The 16748-nt window shown below is 55.0% G+C and overlaps 1 protein-coding gene across 7 annotated transcripts in view; it reads left to right on the top strand.

The window, feature by feature from the left end:
- The window catches only part of PRDM2 (PR/SET domain 2), a 117652-nt gene extending 101186 nt beyond the window's left edge, over positions 1 to 16466 (top strand). For 6 of the 7 annotated variants that reach the window (XM_078073779.1, XM_036094271.2, XM_036094272.2 and 3 more), the window contains 2 exons: positions 9816 to 9959; positions 14617 to 16466. In XM_078073779.1, the coding sequence (XP_077929905.1) occupies positions 9816 to 9936 (121 nt within the window). In that variant the 3' untranslated portion in view covers positions 9937 to 9959; positions 14617 to 16466. The remainder of the gene's footprint in view (positions 1 to 9815; positions 9960 to 14616) is intronic. The other variant, XM_078073780.1, reaches the window with a different exon arrangement.
- The last annotated feature ends 282 nt before the right edge of the window (positions 16467 to 16748 follow it).

The raw sequence follows: 16748 nt of genomic DNA, 5'->3' as shown, positions 1-16748 counted from the left end.
TTCTATCTGAAACCCATCTGCAGCAAGCCAAGGGTGACCCCGTTGAAAATGCAGGGACTGTCCTCGGCTGCTCACAGATTGTCACATCTGCTGCTTGTAAAAAGCGAAAGATCCTCATGTAACCAGATTTGCTATTCACAGTTCAGAGAAGGCCCAGGGTAGAGACTGGGTGAGTTCCTACCCTGGTCTTGTTCCGATTTGCCAACTCCCCAAATCCCCTGGTGTAAAACTTACTTTGAGACTCAGGAGGACAGGAAATATTTGGGGGTGTGAATTGGTAGTAACAGTTCTCGCCCCCACCCCCTATCCCAGAGGAGTGGCCTTCAGGGACAGACACGACCTCTTTGGGAAGTCCTGTCTCTTTTCCTGGAGGTAAAGTTATGCATTCTTTTTTTTTTTTAATTTTTATTGTTATGTTAATCACCATACATTACATCATTAGTTTTTGATGTAGTGTTCCATGATTCATTGTCTGTGCATAACACCCAGTGCTCCATGCAGAACGTGCCCTCCTCAATACCCATCACCAGGCTAACCCATCCTCCCACCCCCCTCCCCTCTAGAACCCTCAGTTTGTTTTTCAGAGTCCATCGTCTCTCATGGTTTGTCTCCCCCTCCGATTTCCCCCCCTTCATTCTAAAGTTATGCATTCTATGCTTTCTTTTCCTTCCCTCCCTCCCTACCCCATAAAATAAAGCAAAAGGCAACATGGTAAAGAGAAGCAAATCCTGAAATGTATTTCGGTTGTGTCCCAGAGCCCAAGTTTCAGGGTGTAAACAGAAACTGTGCATGCAGACATGCAAACACACACATACACACACACACACACACACAGAGTATTTCTATGGTCAGTTCCCTTGTTCTGAGCTCTGGTGGTGTCTATTTTTAACACTTCGTAATTATGTGTTTACTTCTATATTATACAAATGATGACCTTCCCCTTCTAGGACACATGCCCCATGGGGGCAGAGACCAGCTCTGTTTGGTTTACTGCTGTGTCCCCAGGGCCTAGCACAGGGCCAGGTGTATAATAGGTGCTTGACTGATGAATACCGATAATCACTAGAGTGCTGGTTTTGTTTAGTGTGGAGACAGGAAGGCTGGCACCCCTTAGTAAGTCTCAAGGACATCTCCCCACCAAGGCACATGACAGCACATACGTGCAGAGTGGAGAACCTGACTCCCAAAGATTATACTAAATCAAATGCAGGACACATTGCTTCATATGGCTGATTTTATTTTACTTTATTTTATTTTTTATTTTTTAAAGATTTTATTTATTTATTAGAAAGCACACGCACGAGTCAGGGGCAGAGGCAGAGGGAAAGAGAGAAGCAGACTCCCCGTTGAGCAGGGAGCACGACACAGGGATCAATCCCAGGACCCTGGGATCATGCTAAAGGCAGACGCTTAACTGACGGAGCCACCCAGGAGCCCCTAAATGGCTGATTTTAGAAAATTTCTGTTCAGAAAGGCTGAATTAATTTTTCTTTCTTTGTGGTGCTCTAAAGGGTCCTCCCGGAGGCTTAGCATAGATCAAAGCCACCCCCTTGCAGAGTCTCATGCCTTTAGAGCACATCCGCTCGGCCCTCCACCATGTCCTCTGTACCTGGCACAGAGCAGGCCGTCAGTAAGTAGTGATCACATCAGTGGGGGAAATCAGTTTGGGGTAAATGACAGCCTGCGTCCTCCTTTTGGGATTTATCCCGCCCGTCAGCACATTAAAGGCTTAGTAATCCTGCAGAGACACGCCTGTTTGGCTTCACGAGCCCATGCTCTGGAGGTGAGTGGCTCAGGCTTCCATCCCAGCTCTGCCTCTTGCCAGTGTTGTGTTCTTGGGCAAGCTGCCGAACCTCCCTGTGCCTTTAGTTCCTCGTGTATAAAATGTACAATACCCATCTCACAAAGGTCTTGTGAAGATTAAATTTGTGATTCCAAGTCAAACACTGGGCACAGCACTTGGCACGTAGTAAGCATGGAAATGTTGGCGGCCAGGATGCACGTGATAACGCAGACACACGTGCCATGTGGGGGAACCAGTTCTGCGGAACCTTGATTTGGGAAATGGCAGTTACATGGGAGACGCGTTAGGAAAGTTTGCATTCCACCTCTGCTCCTACCTTGGCTTTGAGTCCCTGGGCCTGGGGGTCTGTCCTCCGCAGGGAGGTAGCCTGCTTGAATGGCCTCCCCACTGAGAATGAGTGGGTCACAAACCAGGTGAAGTGCGGGGTCCTGGGGAGGCCCAAGCAGCCCGGAGTGGAGTCGGCCAGCCGGGGTCCAAGGCATCAAGCACCTGCAGACCTCCTCTGCGTCCCCGTCAGTACAACAGGATGAATTGTCCCAGCCCTCTATGCTACAGCCTGAGGCAGCCAGGGTACAGCTTGGGGGATGGCGGGACGGTGGGGGGAGGCGGGGCAGGTGCGCCAGCAGACTCTGCCACCCAGGCCCCGGCCCCCTCTGAGGATGAGGCCTCCAGCCCCACAGTCCACGGCACCCTTGCCCTTTGGGCTGCGTCACTGTTGCGGACCGACGCCCTGTTCAGGCCCACAGCAAGCATGTCCTCGTGGCACACCCAGGCCCCCCGAGACAGCTGGTTGAGACACCTCGGTAGCAGAAGAGCCCCCTGAGCTCCCACAAGGCTTCTCCCCTAAGGCAGCCAGCCGCCTCTTCTCCTTAGTGTCCTGGAACGGGCACTAACATCAAGACTTAAGAAACCCCATTCGCAGGGCTTACGAGACTCTCAGTCCCGACAGCTCCAGACCACGCGAAGGCTGGTCCCTGGAGTTGACTGCATCTTTTTTTCCTTTGGCTCATGTCGACTTTAAAAGGCAGAATGGTCATAATAATGAAGACTTAGCGTCTTTACAGAATTTTACCTTTTAAAGGAACTTTTCCACGCGGACCTCAGGGGAGGCGCATCCGTCCCTTTCTGTCCCAAGATGGGAACCTGCTTTGTGTGCGTTCATCTGTCTTGACACGCGTGTATTTGCTCGTGTTTTGGCCTCCCTCCTGGTCGTAGATGTTTCCTTGGGTGTTAGAAAGCAGCCCGTTTCTGCTCAGTGAGAGGGGAGGGGGACGGTGTTGGGGGCGCCCTGGAGCTGGGTTGGGGGGCCGGAGCAAAGTGCGGTGCGAGGTGTCTGTGCCCGAGGAGCCGCTCGTCTGTCTGTCCTGCCGGGTCCTGCCGGGGCTGCTCGGGCCTGAGCCGGGCTTGTCTGGTTGCTGGCTGTTCTCTGCCCGTGTGGAGCCTCTGGACTTGAGCCTCTGCCCTGAGGGGAGCGAGGAGGGTCTGTCAGGGAGGCCTGAGGCCTGTGGACTTGCGTTCAAAGAATTATAAAAGTGGGGACCTGGTCCCACGGTTTGGGTGGGGCCTCGGCAGTGAGAGGAACCTTCTGGGAAGTTACTTCCCGGGGTGATTTGGTTTTCGAGCAGTGTAGACAGGTGTGTTTGGGGGTCTGGGCTCCACGTTCGCCATTTACTTGTTCAGGGAACATTCTTCAAGCACCTCTTGTGCCAGACAGGTGGATGGGTGAGAAATGAACAAGATCGTGCCCTCCGGGGCTTGAGTTCGGTGTCATGCGTGGGGCACCTGCCTCCCACGGCTCCTTGTCCCAAGTCTGTGGGGGCTTCACTCTGCCCTCCCTCCCCATTTTTGTCCCCTCCTTCCCCAGAACAACTTGCGTGTGACCTTGAGTGCGTGACCTCCTCGCTTGGCTCAGTTTCCTCACCGAGAATGAAGGGCTGCTTGGCGTGGCTGCGGGGGTCCCCTGCCCCTCTCCGAGCCTGGTAGGGTGGCAGGGATCTTCCCACTGGTAGCTCCCTTTGGCTGAGGTCCCCACAGGCCAGGCCAGCCTTCCTGTTGCCTCAGTTGTGTTATGAGCTGTCACATGCTGGGTATTTGGAGTGCGAGCCAAACAGCTTTGGGGAACTGATGGCCTCCGAAGACCTCAGATCCTGGCATGAAGGCCCCATGAGGCAGGGACGTGATTGGTCTTTCGGATGCATGGCAGCCAAATCCGGAGCTGGCCCGGGCATGTGGCTGCCTTTAGAGCTGGGGAGAGGGAAGGAGAATCCGTGTGCGGAGAGGCGGACTTCAGGTCTGGATCAGATCTGTGTGGATCCTGGCTCCCTCCGTCGCTGCCCTTTCCCCATCTCTCCGCACCTCTCTGTGTCACCGCAGTTACCTAACTTGTCTCTGCTACTGCCCTCTCAGCCAGAGAAAGGGCACAATAACCCTTCTCAGGTGGTTAGAGGGAAGAGCAAATGAAAATACTATCTAAGCACAAAGCTGCCGGGACCGGCGATGCCCACCGGCACGTGTTAGCTGCGGGTCTCCCCCGGCCCCAGCGTCTCCACTTGAAGGAAGCTCAATGACTGTGCAGGCCAGTGGTTTCAGACCTTTGTTGCTGTCCCCTAAGGGCCACTTGCATTATCCTTGTCCAGGCTTCAGAGCCAGGCCCCTCTTAGGCACGGCCACCTAGCACGTGGCCTGCATTGACGCCCTGCTGAAGGTGTCCTCAGCCCCTCGCTCCCCTGACTTCAGTATACAGAACCGCTGTATGCTCCAGGGAGCTTGTTAAAATGCAGGTTCCTGACTCAGGAGGTCCAGGGGCGGGGTGGGGGGGCGCTGAGCGGCGGGATTTCTAACAAGCCCCCAGGGACTGCGGACCATACTCTGAGGAAACAGATCTAGGCTAGTGGCCCTCAGAGTTGGCTTTTAAAGTTTTCAATGCCTGGCATGCAAACTGGCTAAATTAAGATCTGTAGGGCTGAGGCGCGGGCTGCAGGATTTTTTAATCTCTCCAGGTGACTCCAGTGAGCATTGGAGTTCGAGACCCCCCCCCCGCCCCCCACCACCCCACCTCTCAGTGCCAGGGTTCCTCTGAGCTGACATGGTTCCAGCTCAAAGCCAGCTCCTGGCCTCGTGGGTGGCTGTCCTGTGGGCAAACGGTTAACCCCATCTGCCTTCTTAGAATAGTGAAAAGCACTCTTTGGTCCCCATCACTACAAGAACTGCGTCAGGGAGGGGCAGCCAGGCTTAGGGGTCAGATGGTCCTGGATTCAGAGTCTGGCTGCACCCCCTATTGACCAAGAGAACATGGATGGAACTTTGGGCTTCCTCACCTCTCTGTCTTCCTCTGTAAGACACAGATCATCCTTGTCTCTGCCTCAAGTGCTGCTGGGAATATTTGAGGAGCTCCCATAAAGCATCTGAAGTAGCTCTGGGCTCGTAGCAGGTGCTCAAAATGATACCATTGCATAGTTTTCCTTGCTTGACATCCGCATTTTATAGGCGGGATGGTTCTGGTTCAGCGAGGTGGAGGCATCCTCCAGAGGCCACACAGCAAGTCAGCAGCAGATCTAGGGCTGAAATTCAGGTTCCTGCAGCCCAGGGTTGGGCCATTTGCCCTGCCTCTGAAGCCCAGCGTGGGGGCCTCATCTGAGGCGGGGGGGCCCTCCCCGGAATGGAAGGGGCTGCTTGGGGAAGGTGGAGCCTTCAAAGATGCCACCAACACTGAGGTGGCCGGTGGCTGGCGCCAGGAAGCAGGCGGTGACTCCCACAGCCCCGACCTGCGGGGCTGCACCTAGCCTCCAGGGAATTTCAGCAGCATCTCGGGTTGTCCCACCTCGGCACCGGCTCCCACACACTTTGCCTCTCCCTTCACCTCTGGCAAGAGTGCAGAACATCAGACACGGACTTCAAATGAATTGCACTCTGAGAATTTATGGAGAGTTGTGTAAGACTCCTGTGTGGCCGAACCAGCTCTGGGGACTACGTTCCAGGACGTCCCTCCTGACTCCTGCAGAAGGAGGGACAAGGCAGGCAGGGGACTCTACTCAGCATGTCCTGGCAGCCTGGTGGGGGGCATGGAGACTCCTGCGGGGACCAGAGAGCCCCTGGCCTCCTCCCCTCCCAAGCCCTTTCCCCTCTCGGCCTCCCTTGACCCCACTCTCCTTGAGGGAGCTCTCTGGATCCTCCTCTCTCGGATTCACTTGGGGTTTGTCTCCGCCATGCCCTGGAGGCTACTGTTACCATGGTTACCAGCAGCTCTGGGCCCATGCTGAGCACCGCTGTGGTTCTCCTTCCTGGCCTTCTTGATCTTTGGCATGGCGGACTCTCCCTGGACGGGCTTGCCACTGCTCTCTCCGGGCTCCCTCACGTCACCACCTGCCCCTCCCCGTCCCATCCTGGGTCCCTCCCCTTGCTGAGCCATCCGGGCCACCCAGATGCTGACCAACCCCAGATTCATCCGTTCCATTTCAGCCACCCACTTGACCTCTCTCTCGGGTCGAATAAACACTTCAAATCTAATCCTTTTCAAGCCCTGAAGCCTCTCCTGCTATCTTCCCGTCTTGGCTAAAGGCAAACCATCCTGCTCTGGAGTCCGTCGAGACTGAGGGCTGCCAGGAAGAGGGCCATGCGTAGACATGCTGAAGGGAGCCCAGCACAGCTGGGCCAGCGAGGGGATGGGGAGGTGGGGGGCCGGCCTCTGTGTGTTGAGGAACATGGTCACTGTCTTGGGAGCCCGGGATTGACGGTTGCAGACAGGGTCTGTCATGATCCAGTGTGCTTTTGGGGAAGGGGCAGGTTGGTCTTCCGTAGAACAGGTGGGAGAAGGGGCCGATTAAGGGGGGCAGCTCATGGGAGACCCGACTGGGCCCGTGGAGGGAGGGCACTGACCGCCCTCCTGCTCTGACCTGGTGTCGTCACCACCGGGAGCATCCCACATGTGCTGAATTCTTGGAAGGCAAAGTGCCCTCACATCCCGGTCCCCGGGCTCTTCCCAGCCCAGCTCTGCCTCGGCAGGCCGGCAGAGGGGGCCTCTATTTACAGTTGAGGAGGCCAAGGTTCAGAGCCTAGGAGGCAGGGAGGGCCTTACCCTGGGCCACATAGCCAGCGAGGATGAGGATCGGGACTGACAGCCATGCCGCCGCTGCCTCGGGATGTGTCACGGCCCCTTGCGTCCCCACCGACTGCCCCCGTGCCAACACCTGCAGGTGGATACTCGAGTGCTGGCATGTCCTGTGCTGAGAGCTTCCTCTAAATTTAATCAGCACAACCACCCAGTGAAATTACTGCTCCTGTATCGCAGATGGTGAAACCAGAGCCCAGAGAGGCCCCTGACTTGCCAAGCTCACACAGCTAGGAACTTAGAATCAGGTCGTTGTGCATTAACCACTACTGTACTGAGAACGGGAGAAATATCTGGTTCTGCAGATGCTGTTTCTCAGCGCCTGACATCTCCGCCCCAGGGAACCACTGGGCTCTCAAGAGTTCTCTGACCACAGGAGGGGTTTCGTAGTCAGGAAGGAGACTGTCCTGCTGGACATCACTGCCCTAGTCCTAACAGGAGACACCTAGGTGGTGACCGGGTGTCTCCCCAGAAATGGTGGCGCACGGAGCTGAAAGGCCTGGGCTCTGCTCCCCCAGGAAAGTCTCCGAATCTGTCTGAGCCTCAGTGTCCTCATCTGTGAAATGGGTATGAAAAGTGCTTGTTCTCCCCACCTCCTGAGCTGCCGGGAGGGTCCAGAGATAAGCTTAGAAAGTACTTGGGAATTACAAGGGCTGTGTGCATGCCAGCTGCGGTTGCCCCAACTGGGCAAGCCGTGTGCTGTGGGGTGGTGAGAGGAGCCTGCCTTTGGGGGCTTTGCCGCTGATCATAAGCTCTCGGACCACACGGATACCCAGGGCTGGGGAGAAAGCTCGCCCCCTAGTGGAAGTGGCTGTGGTTGCCGCGGCTGCAGGAGCCTGCGCGCAAGGGAGAAGAGAAACGCTGGACAGCTAGAGAGGGCCGGGAGGCCAGGGGGGTTACCTTTGTTTGGCTGATCTGGTTTTTGAGTGTTTAAAAGATGTGTGATGCTGGTAACAGAGAGGGAGACGTAGAAATTGACGATGCAGGGCCTGCCTGTCTTCAGAGCTGCGGCTCATCCGGCTGCACGCACTCCATTAGAGACGTTTCTGCAGACGGGACGGTGTAGGGGGACCTGCAGTGTGCTGAGACTGCCCTTTCTTCCCCAGCAGGACAGGGGCATGCAAGTCCCAAGTTTCCAGGCAGCCTCACAGCGGGCTGTCCCTCCCACGGTCGGGTCGTCTGGCTGAGGGGCTGTGCTCACATCGGGGTCCCAGCCAGCCCCCAGGCCACCTCCTGGGCTTTGTGATTCTGGAACTTTGGTGGTCCATCTGGGGCACAGGCTTGCCGCTGAGCATGCGGTTGTCTTTAGTTTTCCGCCTTGAATCTTGGCTCAGCTAGTAGAAGCCGCTGACCACAGACCTTGATCGCACAGCATTGGGAGGAATTCACACAAGGGCAGCCCCGCACCTTGGCCGAGAGCCAGGCCCTTACTTGTCTGTTTATATGTTTGTTTGTTTATATGTTCACTTACTTCATTTATTGAAATAGGTATTTTTCGATCGCTCCCTTTGCCAACTTTGACACTATTCCCGTTCTGGATCATTCTCTGTCATGGGGGCTGTCCTGGGCATTGTGGAATGTTTGGCGGCATTCCCTGACCCCATCCACTAGATGCCGTAGCAACATCCTCCCCTCCGTTGGGACCACCAAAAATGTCTCCAGACACTGCCAAGTGCTTGCCCTTGTTGAGAACCACTGATCTAAGCCCTGATGTGTCAGCTTCGAGACTGGCCCCATTCCCGTCTCTTGCTCCCTCAGACACAGTGGACTCTGAGCCAACACCTGATACAGGTGAGGTTCCCGCGAGTGTTCACCCTTCCCGCTTTCCTGCCCACCTCACCTTCCTCCTCTCCTGACCGGAGGGCCTGCTCACTTCCGTTCTTCTGTCTGGGGGACAGATCTGGGACCTGGGACAAGTTACTTAGCCTCCAGTGGCCTGTTTCCCATCTGTAAGTTAAGGCTCATATAATATCCGCCCTGGTAGGTGTACGCAGAGTAGGATAGTTGGTGTATGTAAATACTTAGCACATTTCCAGCATATGTGTTGTTCTCATTGAGCAGCTATTTATTTTTGTTGTGCTAAGATGGGGATGCATCAGTGAGTAGGACAAAAGCCCTGACCTTGGGATTTCACAGCCCGTGAGGGAGGCAGATACATTATCCCGCAGTTGTGATTCAGTGTAACAGGTGCTGTGGCAGGGAAGTACGAGGGGGCAGTGGGAGCCTGCAGGAGGGCTGCCCCATTCAGGAGTTAAAGAAGGAAGGCTTCCTGGAGGAGGTGGTATCCCAGCCAGGACCTGAAAGATGAGTCCGGGATAGCTGGGTGAAGGAATGGTCTAGGTTACCTATCTTTTAAACAATTCTTAAATGCTTTCCTGGAAAAAAAAAATCTCATTTAGTGGGCTCTGGTAGCAGAGAGGGCCAAATTGTGTCACAGGATCCGGGCTCACACCCCCTCAGAGATTCCTGAAATGAAAGTGCTTGGTGCAGTGAGGCTGGGATAGCGGGCCGAGGGCAGAGCTCGTGGCCTGGAGGAGACCCACTGCAGGTGATGGATGTAACGTGGTACCAGAAACCTCCCCAGATGTTTCCGGGGGGGGGCAGTGCCTGGGGACGCAGGTGGGAGCACAGAACAGCTGCTGTCTGCACGGCAGGGCTCCATTCCCAGCTCGCCTGTCCCTCTACGGGGGTCATCAGGACAGCCCTGCTCAGTGCAGTGTCGCAGAACCCGGCTGGGGGATGCTTCCGCTCGCCCTGTCCCTTGTAAGGGGAGGGAAGGTGGTGGGCAGAGCTCGGTGGAACTCCGTGGGTCGTTAAAGTCCACATCCCGTGGGCCCCAAGGTGCCGTCCGGGGCTCCGGGGGCGGGGTCCTGCTGATGGTGTGTGTTGTTCCTCTCCCAACAGCTACAGTCTCCGCCTGGCATCCCGGTGCCCTCCTCCAGCCGCCCCGTACGTCACCAGGCAGTGTAGGAATGTGAGGGCCACAGCGGCAGCCCAGTTCCAGGGACCCCTCTTCAAAGAGTAGATCCTTCGCCTGCTCCCTGACAGGTACGAGGAGGGTGGAGCGGCTTCTGGCCCTGTTCAGGTGGCTCTGGGGGTCGAGGAGCGCCGGGCTTGGGGCTTGGGGTGGGCTGGGAAGCAGGGAAGAGGGTGGGCATGATCGCCTGGGTGCCGGGGGGAGCCACGGGGCCTTCCTGCAGGCACGTGTGGACCCCAGCTCTGCCACTTCCTGGCTATGGGACCTCCACAAGTTACTCAGTCTCTCCGAGCCTCAGTTTCCACATCGGTAACATGGGGATGACAGTGGTACCTACTTCACAGGTTGTGAGAATTACGAGTGTCACGTATGCAAAGCAGGTAGAAAGTGCCTGACGCACAGAAAGCACTAGCTTTTAGCTGCTACTAGCTGTGTTAGCACCAGCAATTAGCTGTGACTGTTGAATAAGAATAGCAGGAACAAACAGTAGCCAGCACTTAATCGAGACCTTCAGAGGCTTTAAGCCCAGAAAACATTGTGTAGTCTTTATTCCCACAATGTGTTTGAAAGTGAAAGTGATAGTATTCTGCAAAATATAAAACTTAAATTTGGTTGAACCAGAAGTCTCTAGATTTTCTGATGGTAAAACCTGAATTCATTCATAGAAGCTGGACTTTCCCTCTTCAGGGGGGCTGGGCTTGGCCAGTGAACTCAAGCAGGCCTGGGCTTCTTTGTTGGTGATGTGGCATGTCTTCTGTCACTGTGTCCCTGAGACGACGATGGGAGGACCCCACATGCCAGTACATCGGGGCGCCAGTTAAAGATCCAGACCCCAAGGTGCAACTCACTAAACAAGCATCCTGGTGTGCAGGGCCTGGGAATCTGTATTAGCAGATGGCCCCGTGATTCTGGGACACCCCCAAGTGTGGGGATGCCTGCTTAATGGAGCCAGGGCTGTTCAGGATGAGAATGCAGTTGTTTCGGGCAAGAATGGGCTGACCTCTGAAACTTTGGGGTCTTCCATCTTGTATGTTCCTCCCTCCGCCTGCCCTGCTACCTGGAGGGCTCACTCACTTCTCCCTTCCTAAAGCTGCTGGAGGCTCTGGGCTCTGGGCTTTATTTCTCTGGGGATCGGGGAGGGGCGTGGAAATAGAATCCACTTTCCCCAGGGACTCTGTTGTCTTGAGCAGAACTCAGCCTGAGTCTCCAGAACAGGCTCCTGAGAGGGCAGGTGCCCCTGAGCTGGGAATGCTGGGGAGCAGAGTTGAAATGTTTGCTAAGCGCGGAACTGGAAGGCCCAGGAGAGGAGATGCCGGGCTGGCGTCTTCCGGACAATGGGAGGCAGCACCAGGACAATTCTGGATCCGGGCATGGCCCAGGCCCCTCCCTGTGGTGGCCGCTGCCGTGTGGATGTCTGTGTTGATGGGCGCCAGGGTGTGGCTCCCAGGCCAGAGCAGGTGTCCTTTGCAGCCTGAGGGAGAGCCAGGCACACCTGGACTGATTGGGCCACAGTCTGGGCTGTGTCCGTTGGCCACCGTAGTCTCTGGTGGCGATGTGGTGTTTGCCAAGTATTGCTAATTCAAGCTCTGCCCCGGCGGCCAGGGCATGACCCTAGAAGGATAAGTTCTCTTCCCTGACTTCCAAACATGTGCAGCTTCCCAAGCAAGGTGCTCAGATGAGTAGAGGCCCAATGTAATATGTGTCTGTGACTGATTTTATATATATATGATTTAAAAAAACAACACCTTACTTATACTGTTTGTCTTAGCTCGGGCTGCGTAACAGAATACCACGGACTCTGGGGCTTAGACATTTATTTCTCACGGTTCTGGAGACTGGGCATCTGAGCATCTGAGGTCAGGGTGCCAGCATGGCTGGGTTCTGGTGAGGACCCTCTTCCTGCCTTACAGGGGCCACCTTCTTGCTGTGTCCTCAGTAGTGAAGAGAGGAGGCCCTGGTGTCTTTTGTGAGGTCACTAAACCTGTCATGGGGGCCCCACCCTCATCTAAACCTAATCACCTTCCAAAGGCCCCACCTCCAAATCCTATCACACTGGGGGTGAGGGCTTCCATATATGAATGGGGGGGGGCAGTTCAGTCCATAGCAGTGTTGCACATGTTTCCAGAATGGTTTTTTAAGTGCTGTGACAAAGGATTTTAGCATGGGAAGGATGTGTGCATCAAAATCCCCATTTTACAGGGAGGGAAACTGAGACACAGGGGCAAGTGGCAGAACTGCAGGCAGAACTTGAGGCGTCTGACTCCCAGAATGGATGGTGGACTCTAAGGGGTCTGTGCTGTCCCCCCGAAATCATATGCAAAACCGTCTGTGCATATGGGGTCTGTTCTGAGGAAAGAGTGCTGGCCGCGGAGCACCCAGGCCCCAGGACTGCACCTTCCCTGCTGCGCTTGCCGGCTTAGAGGCTCTGGCTGGTTTACCGACAGTCTGAACCCAGCGAGGAACTAGCCTCCTCTCCGCCGCTGACTCCTGGTGTCCCTCCCTTCTCTGGCTTTATGGCTGTCATGGACAAAGCCCAGGGCTTTCTGTGCACCTTTTGGCATGAAACACGCCACCCCGTCTAGTCCCGTGAGAAACTGCCCCCGCACGTCCTCGGTGCCTCTGTCTCTCTCCATTGCAAGAGGCCAGCACGCTTGGGCCCCGGGGTCTTTGAGGGGGCTGTCCAGGGAAGGGACTGGCATCTCTCACTCATCTGGCCACCTTCGTGGTCTTCCCCTCGGCTGCCGCTGCCCTTGGGGCAGGCTTCCCAACACTGGCCCTCTCCTGGGGTCCCAGGAGCAGGGTGAGTGGGGTGATAAGAGAACCCCCTCTGACAGCCTCCGCTCGGCTCCAGCCCCAGTGGTCCAGCCCACAGCCCCTGCCGCTGGGGTCCCCACCCTGGAGGGCTGCCTCCGGCCTAGGGATTGGCAAGCTGCCTTCCTTTTGTGGATCCCACTCGATGACCCTCAGGTGACACAGCCCAGCCACACCAGGCTGAGGGTACGCAGGCCACTCCACGGCTGGCTCCTGTGTCCCCTGGCTCGTTCAGGGCACATGCAGGCCTCCACTGGGAAGGGAGGCCCCCTCTCTTGAAGGCACCCTCGTATACTGCCCTATCAAGAGGTTTCGGCGGGGGGGTTGGAATGGACCTAGTGTAGCGGTTAAGTGCGCATTTTCTGGAGGTGTCCCGGCTCCAGTAATCCTAGTAGGTACTTCACGTCTTTGTGTTTCAATTTGCCCGTCTGTGAAATGGGTTACTAGTAATGCCTGTCTTGTGGGTTATACCATAAGCCTGGCACAGGTTAGTATATGAAAAGCCCTTAGGAAAGGGCCTGGTATGTCATAAGCCTGCTGTAAATCATCACATAGTGGTGTAGTAATAATAATAGTAGTCAGTGGTAGGAGTGGCAGTTATAGTAATGATGACCAGGTCCTCGCAGTGCGAGAACAGAGCGCCTGAACGTGGCCCAGCACGATGCCATGCTCAGCTTCAACCCCGTGCAGCAAGTCTTACTAGGTCGTGACTCTGGTGCCTGGCTCTGTGTCAAGTACTGTGGGGGGGTTTCTGTGGAGGAGGCATGCAGGCGAAGCCATTCCCCCGTAACAGAAAGCACTCACAGGCCCTGAAGTGGGCTTGACCTGGGTTCAAGTCCCATGACTGCCACTTGTCATCAGCCTGACCTTGTAAAAGTCACTTGTCCTCTTCGAGCCTCTCTTTTTTCTGTGCAAATGGGGATCTGGGGATCTGTGTCACCTGCCATGAGGGTCGCCGGAAGCATTAGAATGAAATCAGGTGGTAGCGTAGTTAAAATGGCAAAGCCTTTGGCAGGATTGATTGAAGCTGACATACGTGTCCCCTGGACCCAGCTGTTACACCGCTAGGGAGACACTCGGCGGGAATGCGTGCACGTGCACACCAGAACCCACACGCGGGAGAGTTCGCATGTTGTATGTGCACACCCTACCACCCAGAGCTTCTGCTCGGCATAACTACGCACGCATGTGCACCATATGTGTCCTCCAGACATAGATAAGCGTGTCCTGGCAGCATGACTCATGGTGGCCCCAAATTGGAAACTGCCCACTTGTCCTTGGCAGTGGACCAGCCAGATGAAGGTGGCACGATCCTCCAGTAGACTCCCATAGCAAGGAGGTGGACGCAACTGCACGCACAGGCTTAGGAGGGATGAATCACAAAGGTGTCGTGCGGAAGGAGCCAGCCACAATTTACTTAAGTTAAAAATGGACAAAATCAATCTATGGTGATAGAGGTCAGAGTGTTATTCTGGGGGGTAAGGGTTAGTGGCGATCCTAGAAGGGAGCCTGGGCTAGGGGTGGAGGGGTCATGCGGGTGTGTTCACTGTGAACGTTCATCAAGCTGTGCTTTTCTTTGTATGTATGGTGTACTTCAATCTTTCATTTTTATATATATTAAGATTTTATTTGTCAGAGAGAGGGAGGGAGGGAGAGCACAAGCAGGGGAGCAGCAGGCAGAGGGAGAGGGAGAAGCAGGCTCCCTGCCAAGCAGGGAGCCTGATGCGGGGTTCGATCCCAGGACCCCGGGATCATGACCTGAGCCGAATGAAGGCTGATGCTTAACGACTGAGCCACCCAGGCATCCCCAGTCAGTCCTTTAACTGGAAAAATTAAGTGAGGTAATGCTTCAGCAGCCCGGGGTAGGCACTGAGTATGCGGCCACTCTTACCATTTTTCTTTTCTTTTTCTCCTCAGCACCTGAAGTGACCTGGAATCAGTGAAGCCAAAGGGACTGGCCTTCTGCCCTGCAGGGAGTACCGACCTATTCCACTTTTATGAGCCTGCGAGAGAAAGGGAGTGTGTGTGCGTGTGTGCGTGTGTGTGTGTGTGTGTGTGTGTGTGTGGTCTTCAGACGAGGGTCCCAAACCCCAGGGAGGCAGGAAGGCAGCTGATTCCACACCATGGATGACACTTGGGTGCAGCCCCTGGGACCGAGTTCTGCAGCTCAGCCTTCCTGCTGGGGTGGGGCCTCTCCTACTATGCAATTTTTCAAGAGCTCCTTGATCCTGCTTTTTGCTTCTCGAGTTGTCTTTTGCCATGGCGGGGACTGTGGTCTGGCTCAGGGGTCGGCTCCCGTCCTGTCCGAGCAAGGCCGTCAGGAGGAGGCCAAGTTTCCCTTGTACCCACCCCACCTGCCCTAGCCTTCCACCATGTCTGGGAATCAGCGGCGTGTGGACGCGTCAGAGCCTCGCCGAGCGACCCCCTTGGCCTGCGCACTTCGAAAACCTCCCTTCTTTGCCTGAACTACTAGCTTGAGTCGTTTTCCAGATTTAACATTCTAGTCGGTCCATTTGGTGGGAGAAAGTCCTCATCCCCATTTGCAGATCCGGTTCCTCCCTTGGGAAAGGCGGGGGATGGGATGGCATGTGGGGGATGGGGAGGTCTCCCCGGTGCTGCTTTTGCCTCCCTTGGTGGGACCATCAACACCTTTAGCGGCTGACCTCCTCGGAGTAGCTGAAAAGGGAATCAACAATTGGGAAATGAAAAATAAATTGGAGGATTAAGAAGCACGGGGGGGAAAAGAAGAGATTTCCAGAGGCCACCAGTCGCCTACCAGGGAATGACGGAGCCGGCTCCCGCTTTGTGTGGGAGCAGTCCATGTCTCGGAGAAACGGGTGAGCTGAGCTAGGAGTTGGGACCCAGTTCAGTGAGGGTCTTGGGTTTTGTGCCTTTGGGGCAGACCCCAGACACGGATGTCTGAGACCACTCTGGCGCTGTTTTCTCAGCTCTGTTTTCAGTCGTGATGTATCGAACCCACAGTGGAAGGAGAGCACTTGGAAGGACGTGAGTGGTCACACACAAAAAGGGACTTTTTTTTCAGGGCTACTATGGTTGATCTTGCAACTCTGTAAATATGTACGTAGACACTTTTAAAAGCACGTATTTATGTCCCTGACTGTAAATGCCCCCTTTTTAAAGTTTTATAACTTGTGTTATTTAATTAATCAGTCGACTGGCTGCAGTGTAGGGTCTGATGATGGTCCGGGAGGAAGGTCTCACGAGACCCTCACATGGGCAGAACAGTGCCGAACGCTGGCCTCCATTCACAGTTTTCCACTTGCCACCCAGCTCCAAACCATTGTTTGTTTTCAATTTCCATAAGCTGACATCCTTTTGCCCACTCCTAAAATCAACCCTCACAAGCATGAAAAGCTGTGGCTGTTCCTTATCCTAACGATACAGTTTTGTCCCATAAATGTCAACACTCATGAACTGACCCCAGCCTCTCAGTTCTTGAGGGTTCCCCTTTTCAGCAGCAAGGAAGGCTCATGAATCCAAAGCTTCGAAAGTCGCCTTCAACTGATGGTGAATTCCAGAAAATGTTGTGGGGGGCTGGGGGACACTCATTTTTGCATGTACAAACGTGCCGGTCAGCCTTCGAACCTCTCAGACTAGCGGAAAGGGCTGTGAGTGTCCCGATCACGAAGACGGGTGTTTCCTGGTCAGTGGTAGTTTTCGGGCGTGGGTGTGGATCACGGAAGAGAATGGTTCTGTATCTGCCATGTGAAGAAAATTAACAATAAAAGTGTGAAGCGCGATTGTAAGGAACATGCCTGGGAGTGATCATTTTGGTTTCTGTGTTTTGTGTCCATTTTGCTGATTTCTGTGGGGAGGGGGTGGGTTGAGGTGGCCCCCGAAGGCCCCATTCTGGCAATGAGAGCAACGAGAGGTTTCGAGGAAGCTCACTGTGGAAATATCCTGCCTGGTGAGCAAGGTTACTCTGCCTTCAGATCACTCTCCCACCTGCCAGCCAGTAAGCTAAGCCATTTCCCTAAGGCTAGACAGGCCTCTGTGATTGTAAATATGTTCTTCTCTTTAAATAGCTT

The sequence above is a fragment of the Halichoerus grypus genome, chromosome 5 (assembly GCF_964656455.1).
Source record: "Halichoerus grypus chromosome 5, mHalGry1.hap1.1, whole genome shotgun sequence".
Lineage (NCBI taxonomy): Eukaryota > Metazoa > Chordata > Mammalia > Carnivora > Phocidae > Halichoerus > Halichoerus grypus.
The sequence above is the reverse complement of the archived record's forward strand: the minus strand, read 5'-3'. Positions and strand labels throughout refer to the sequence as shown.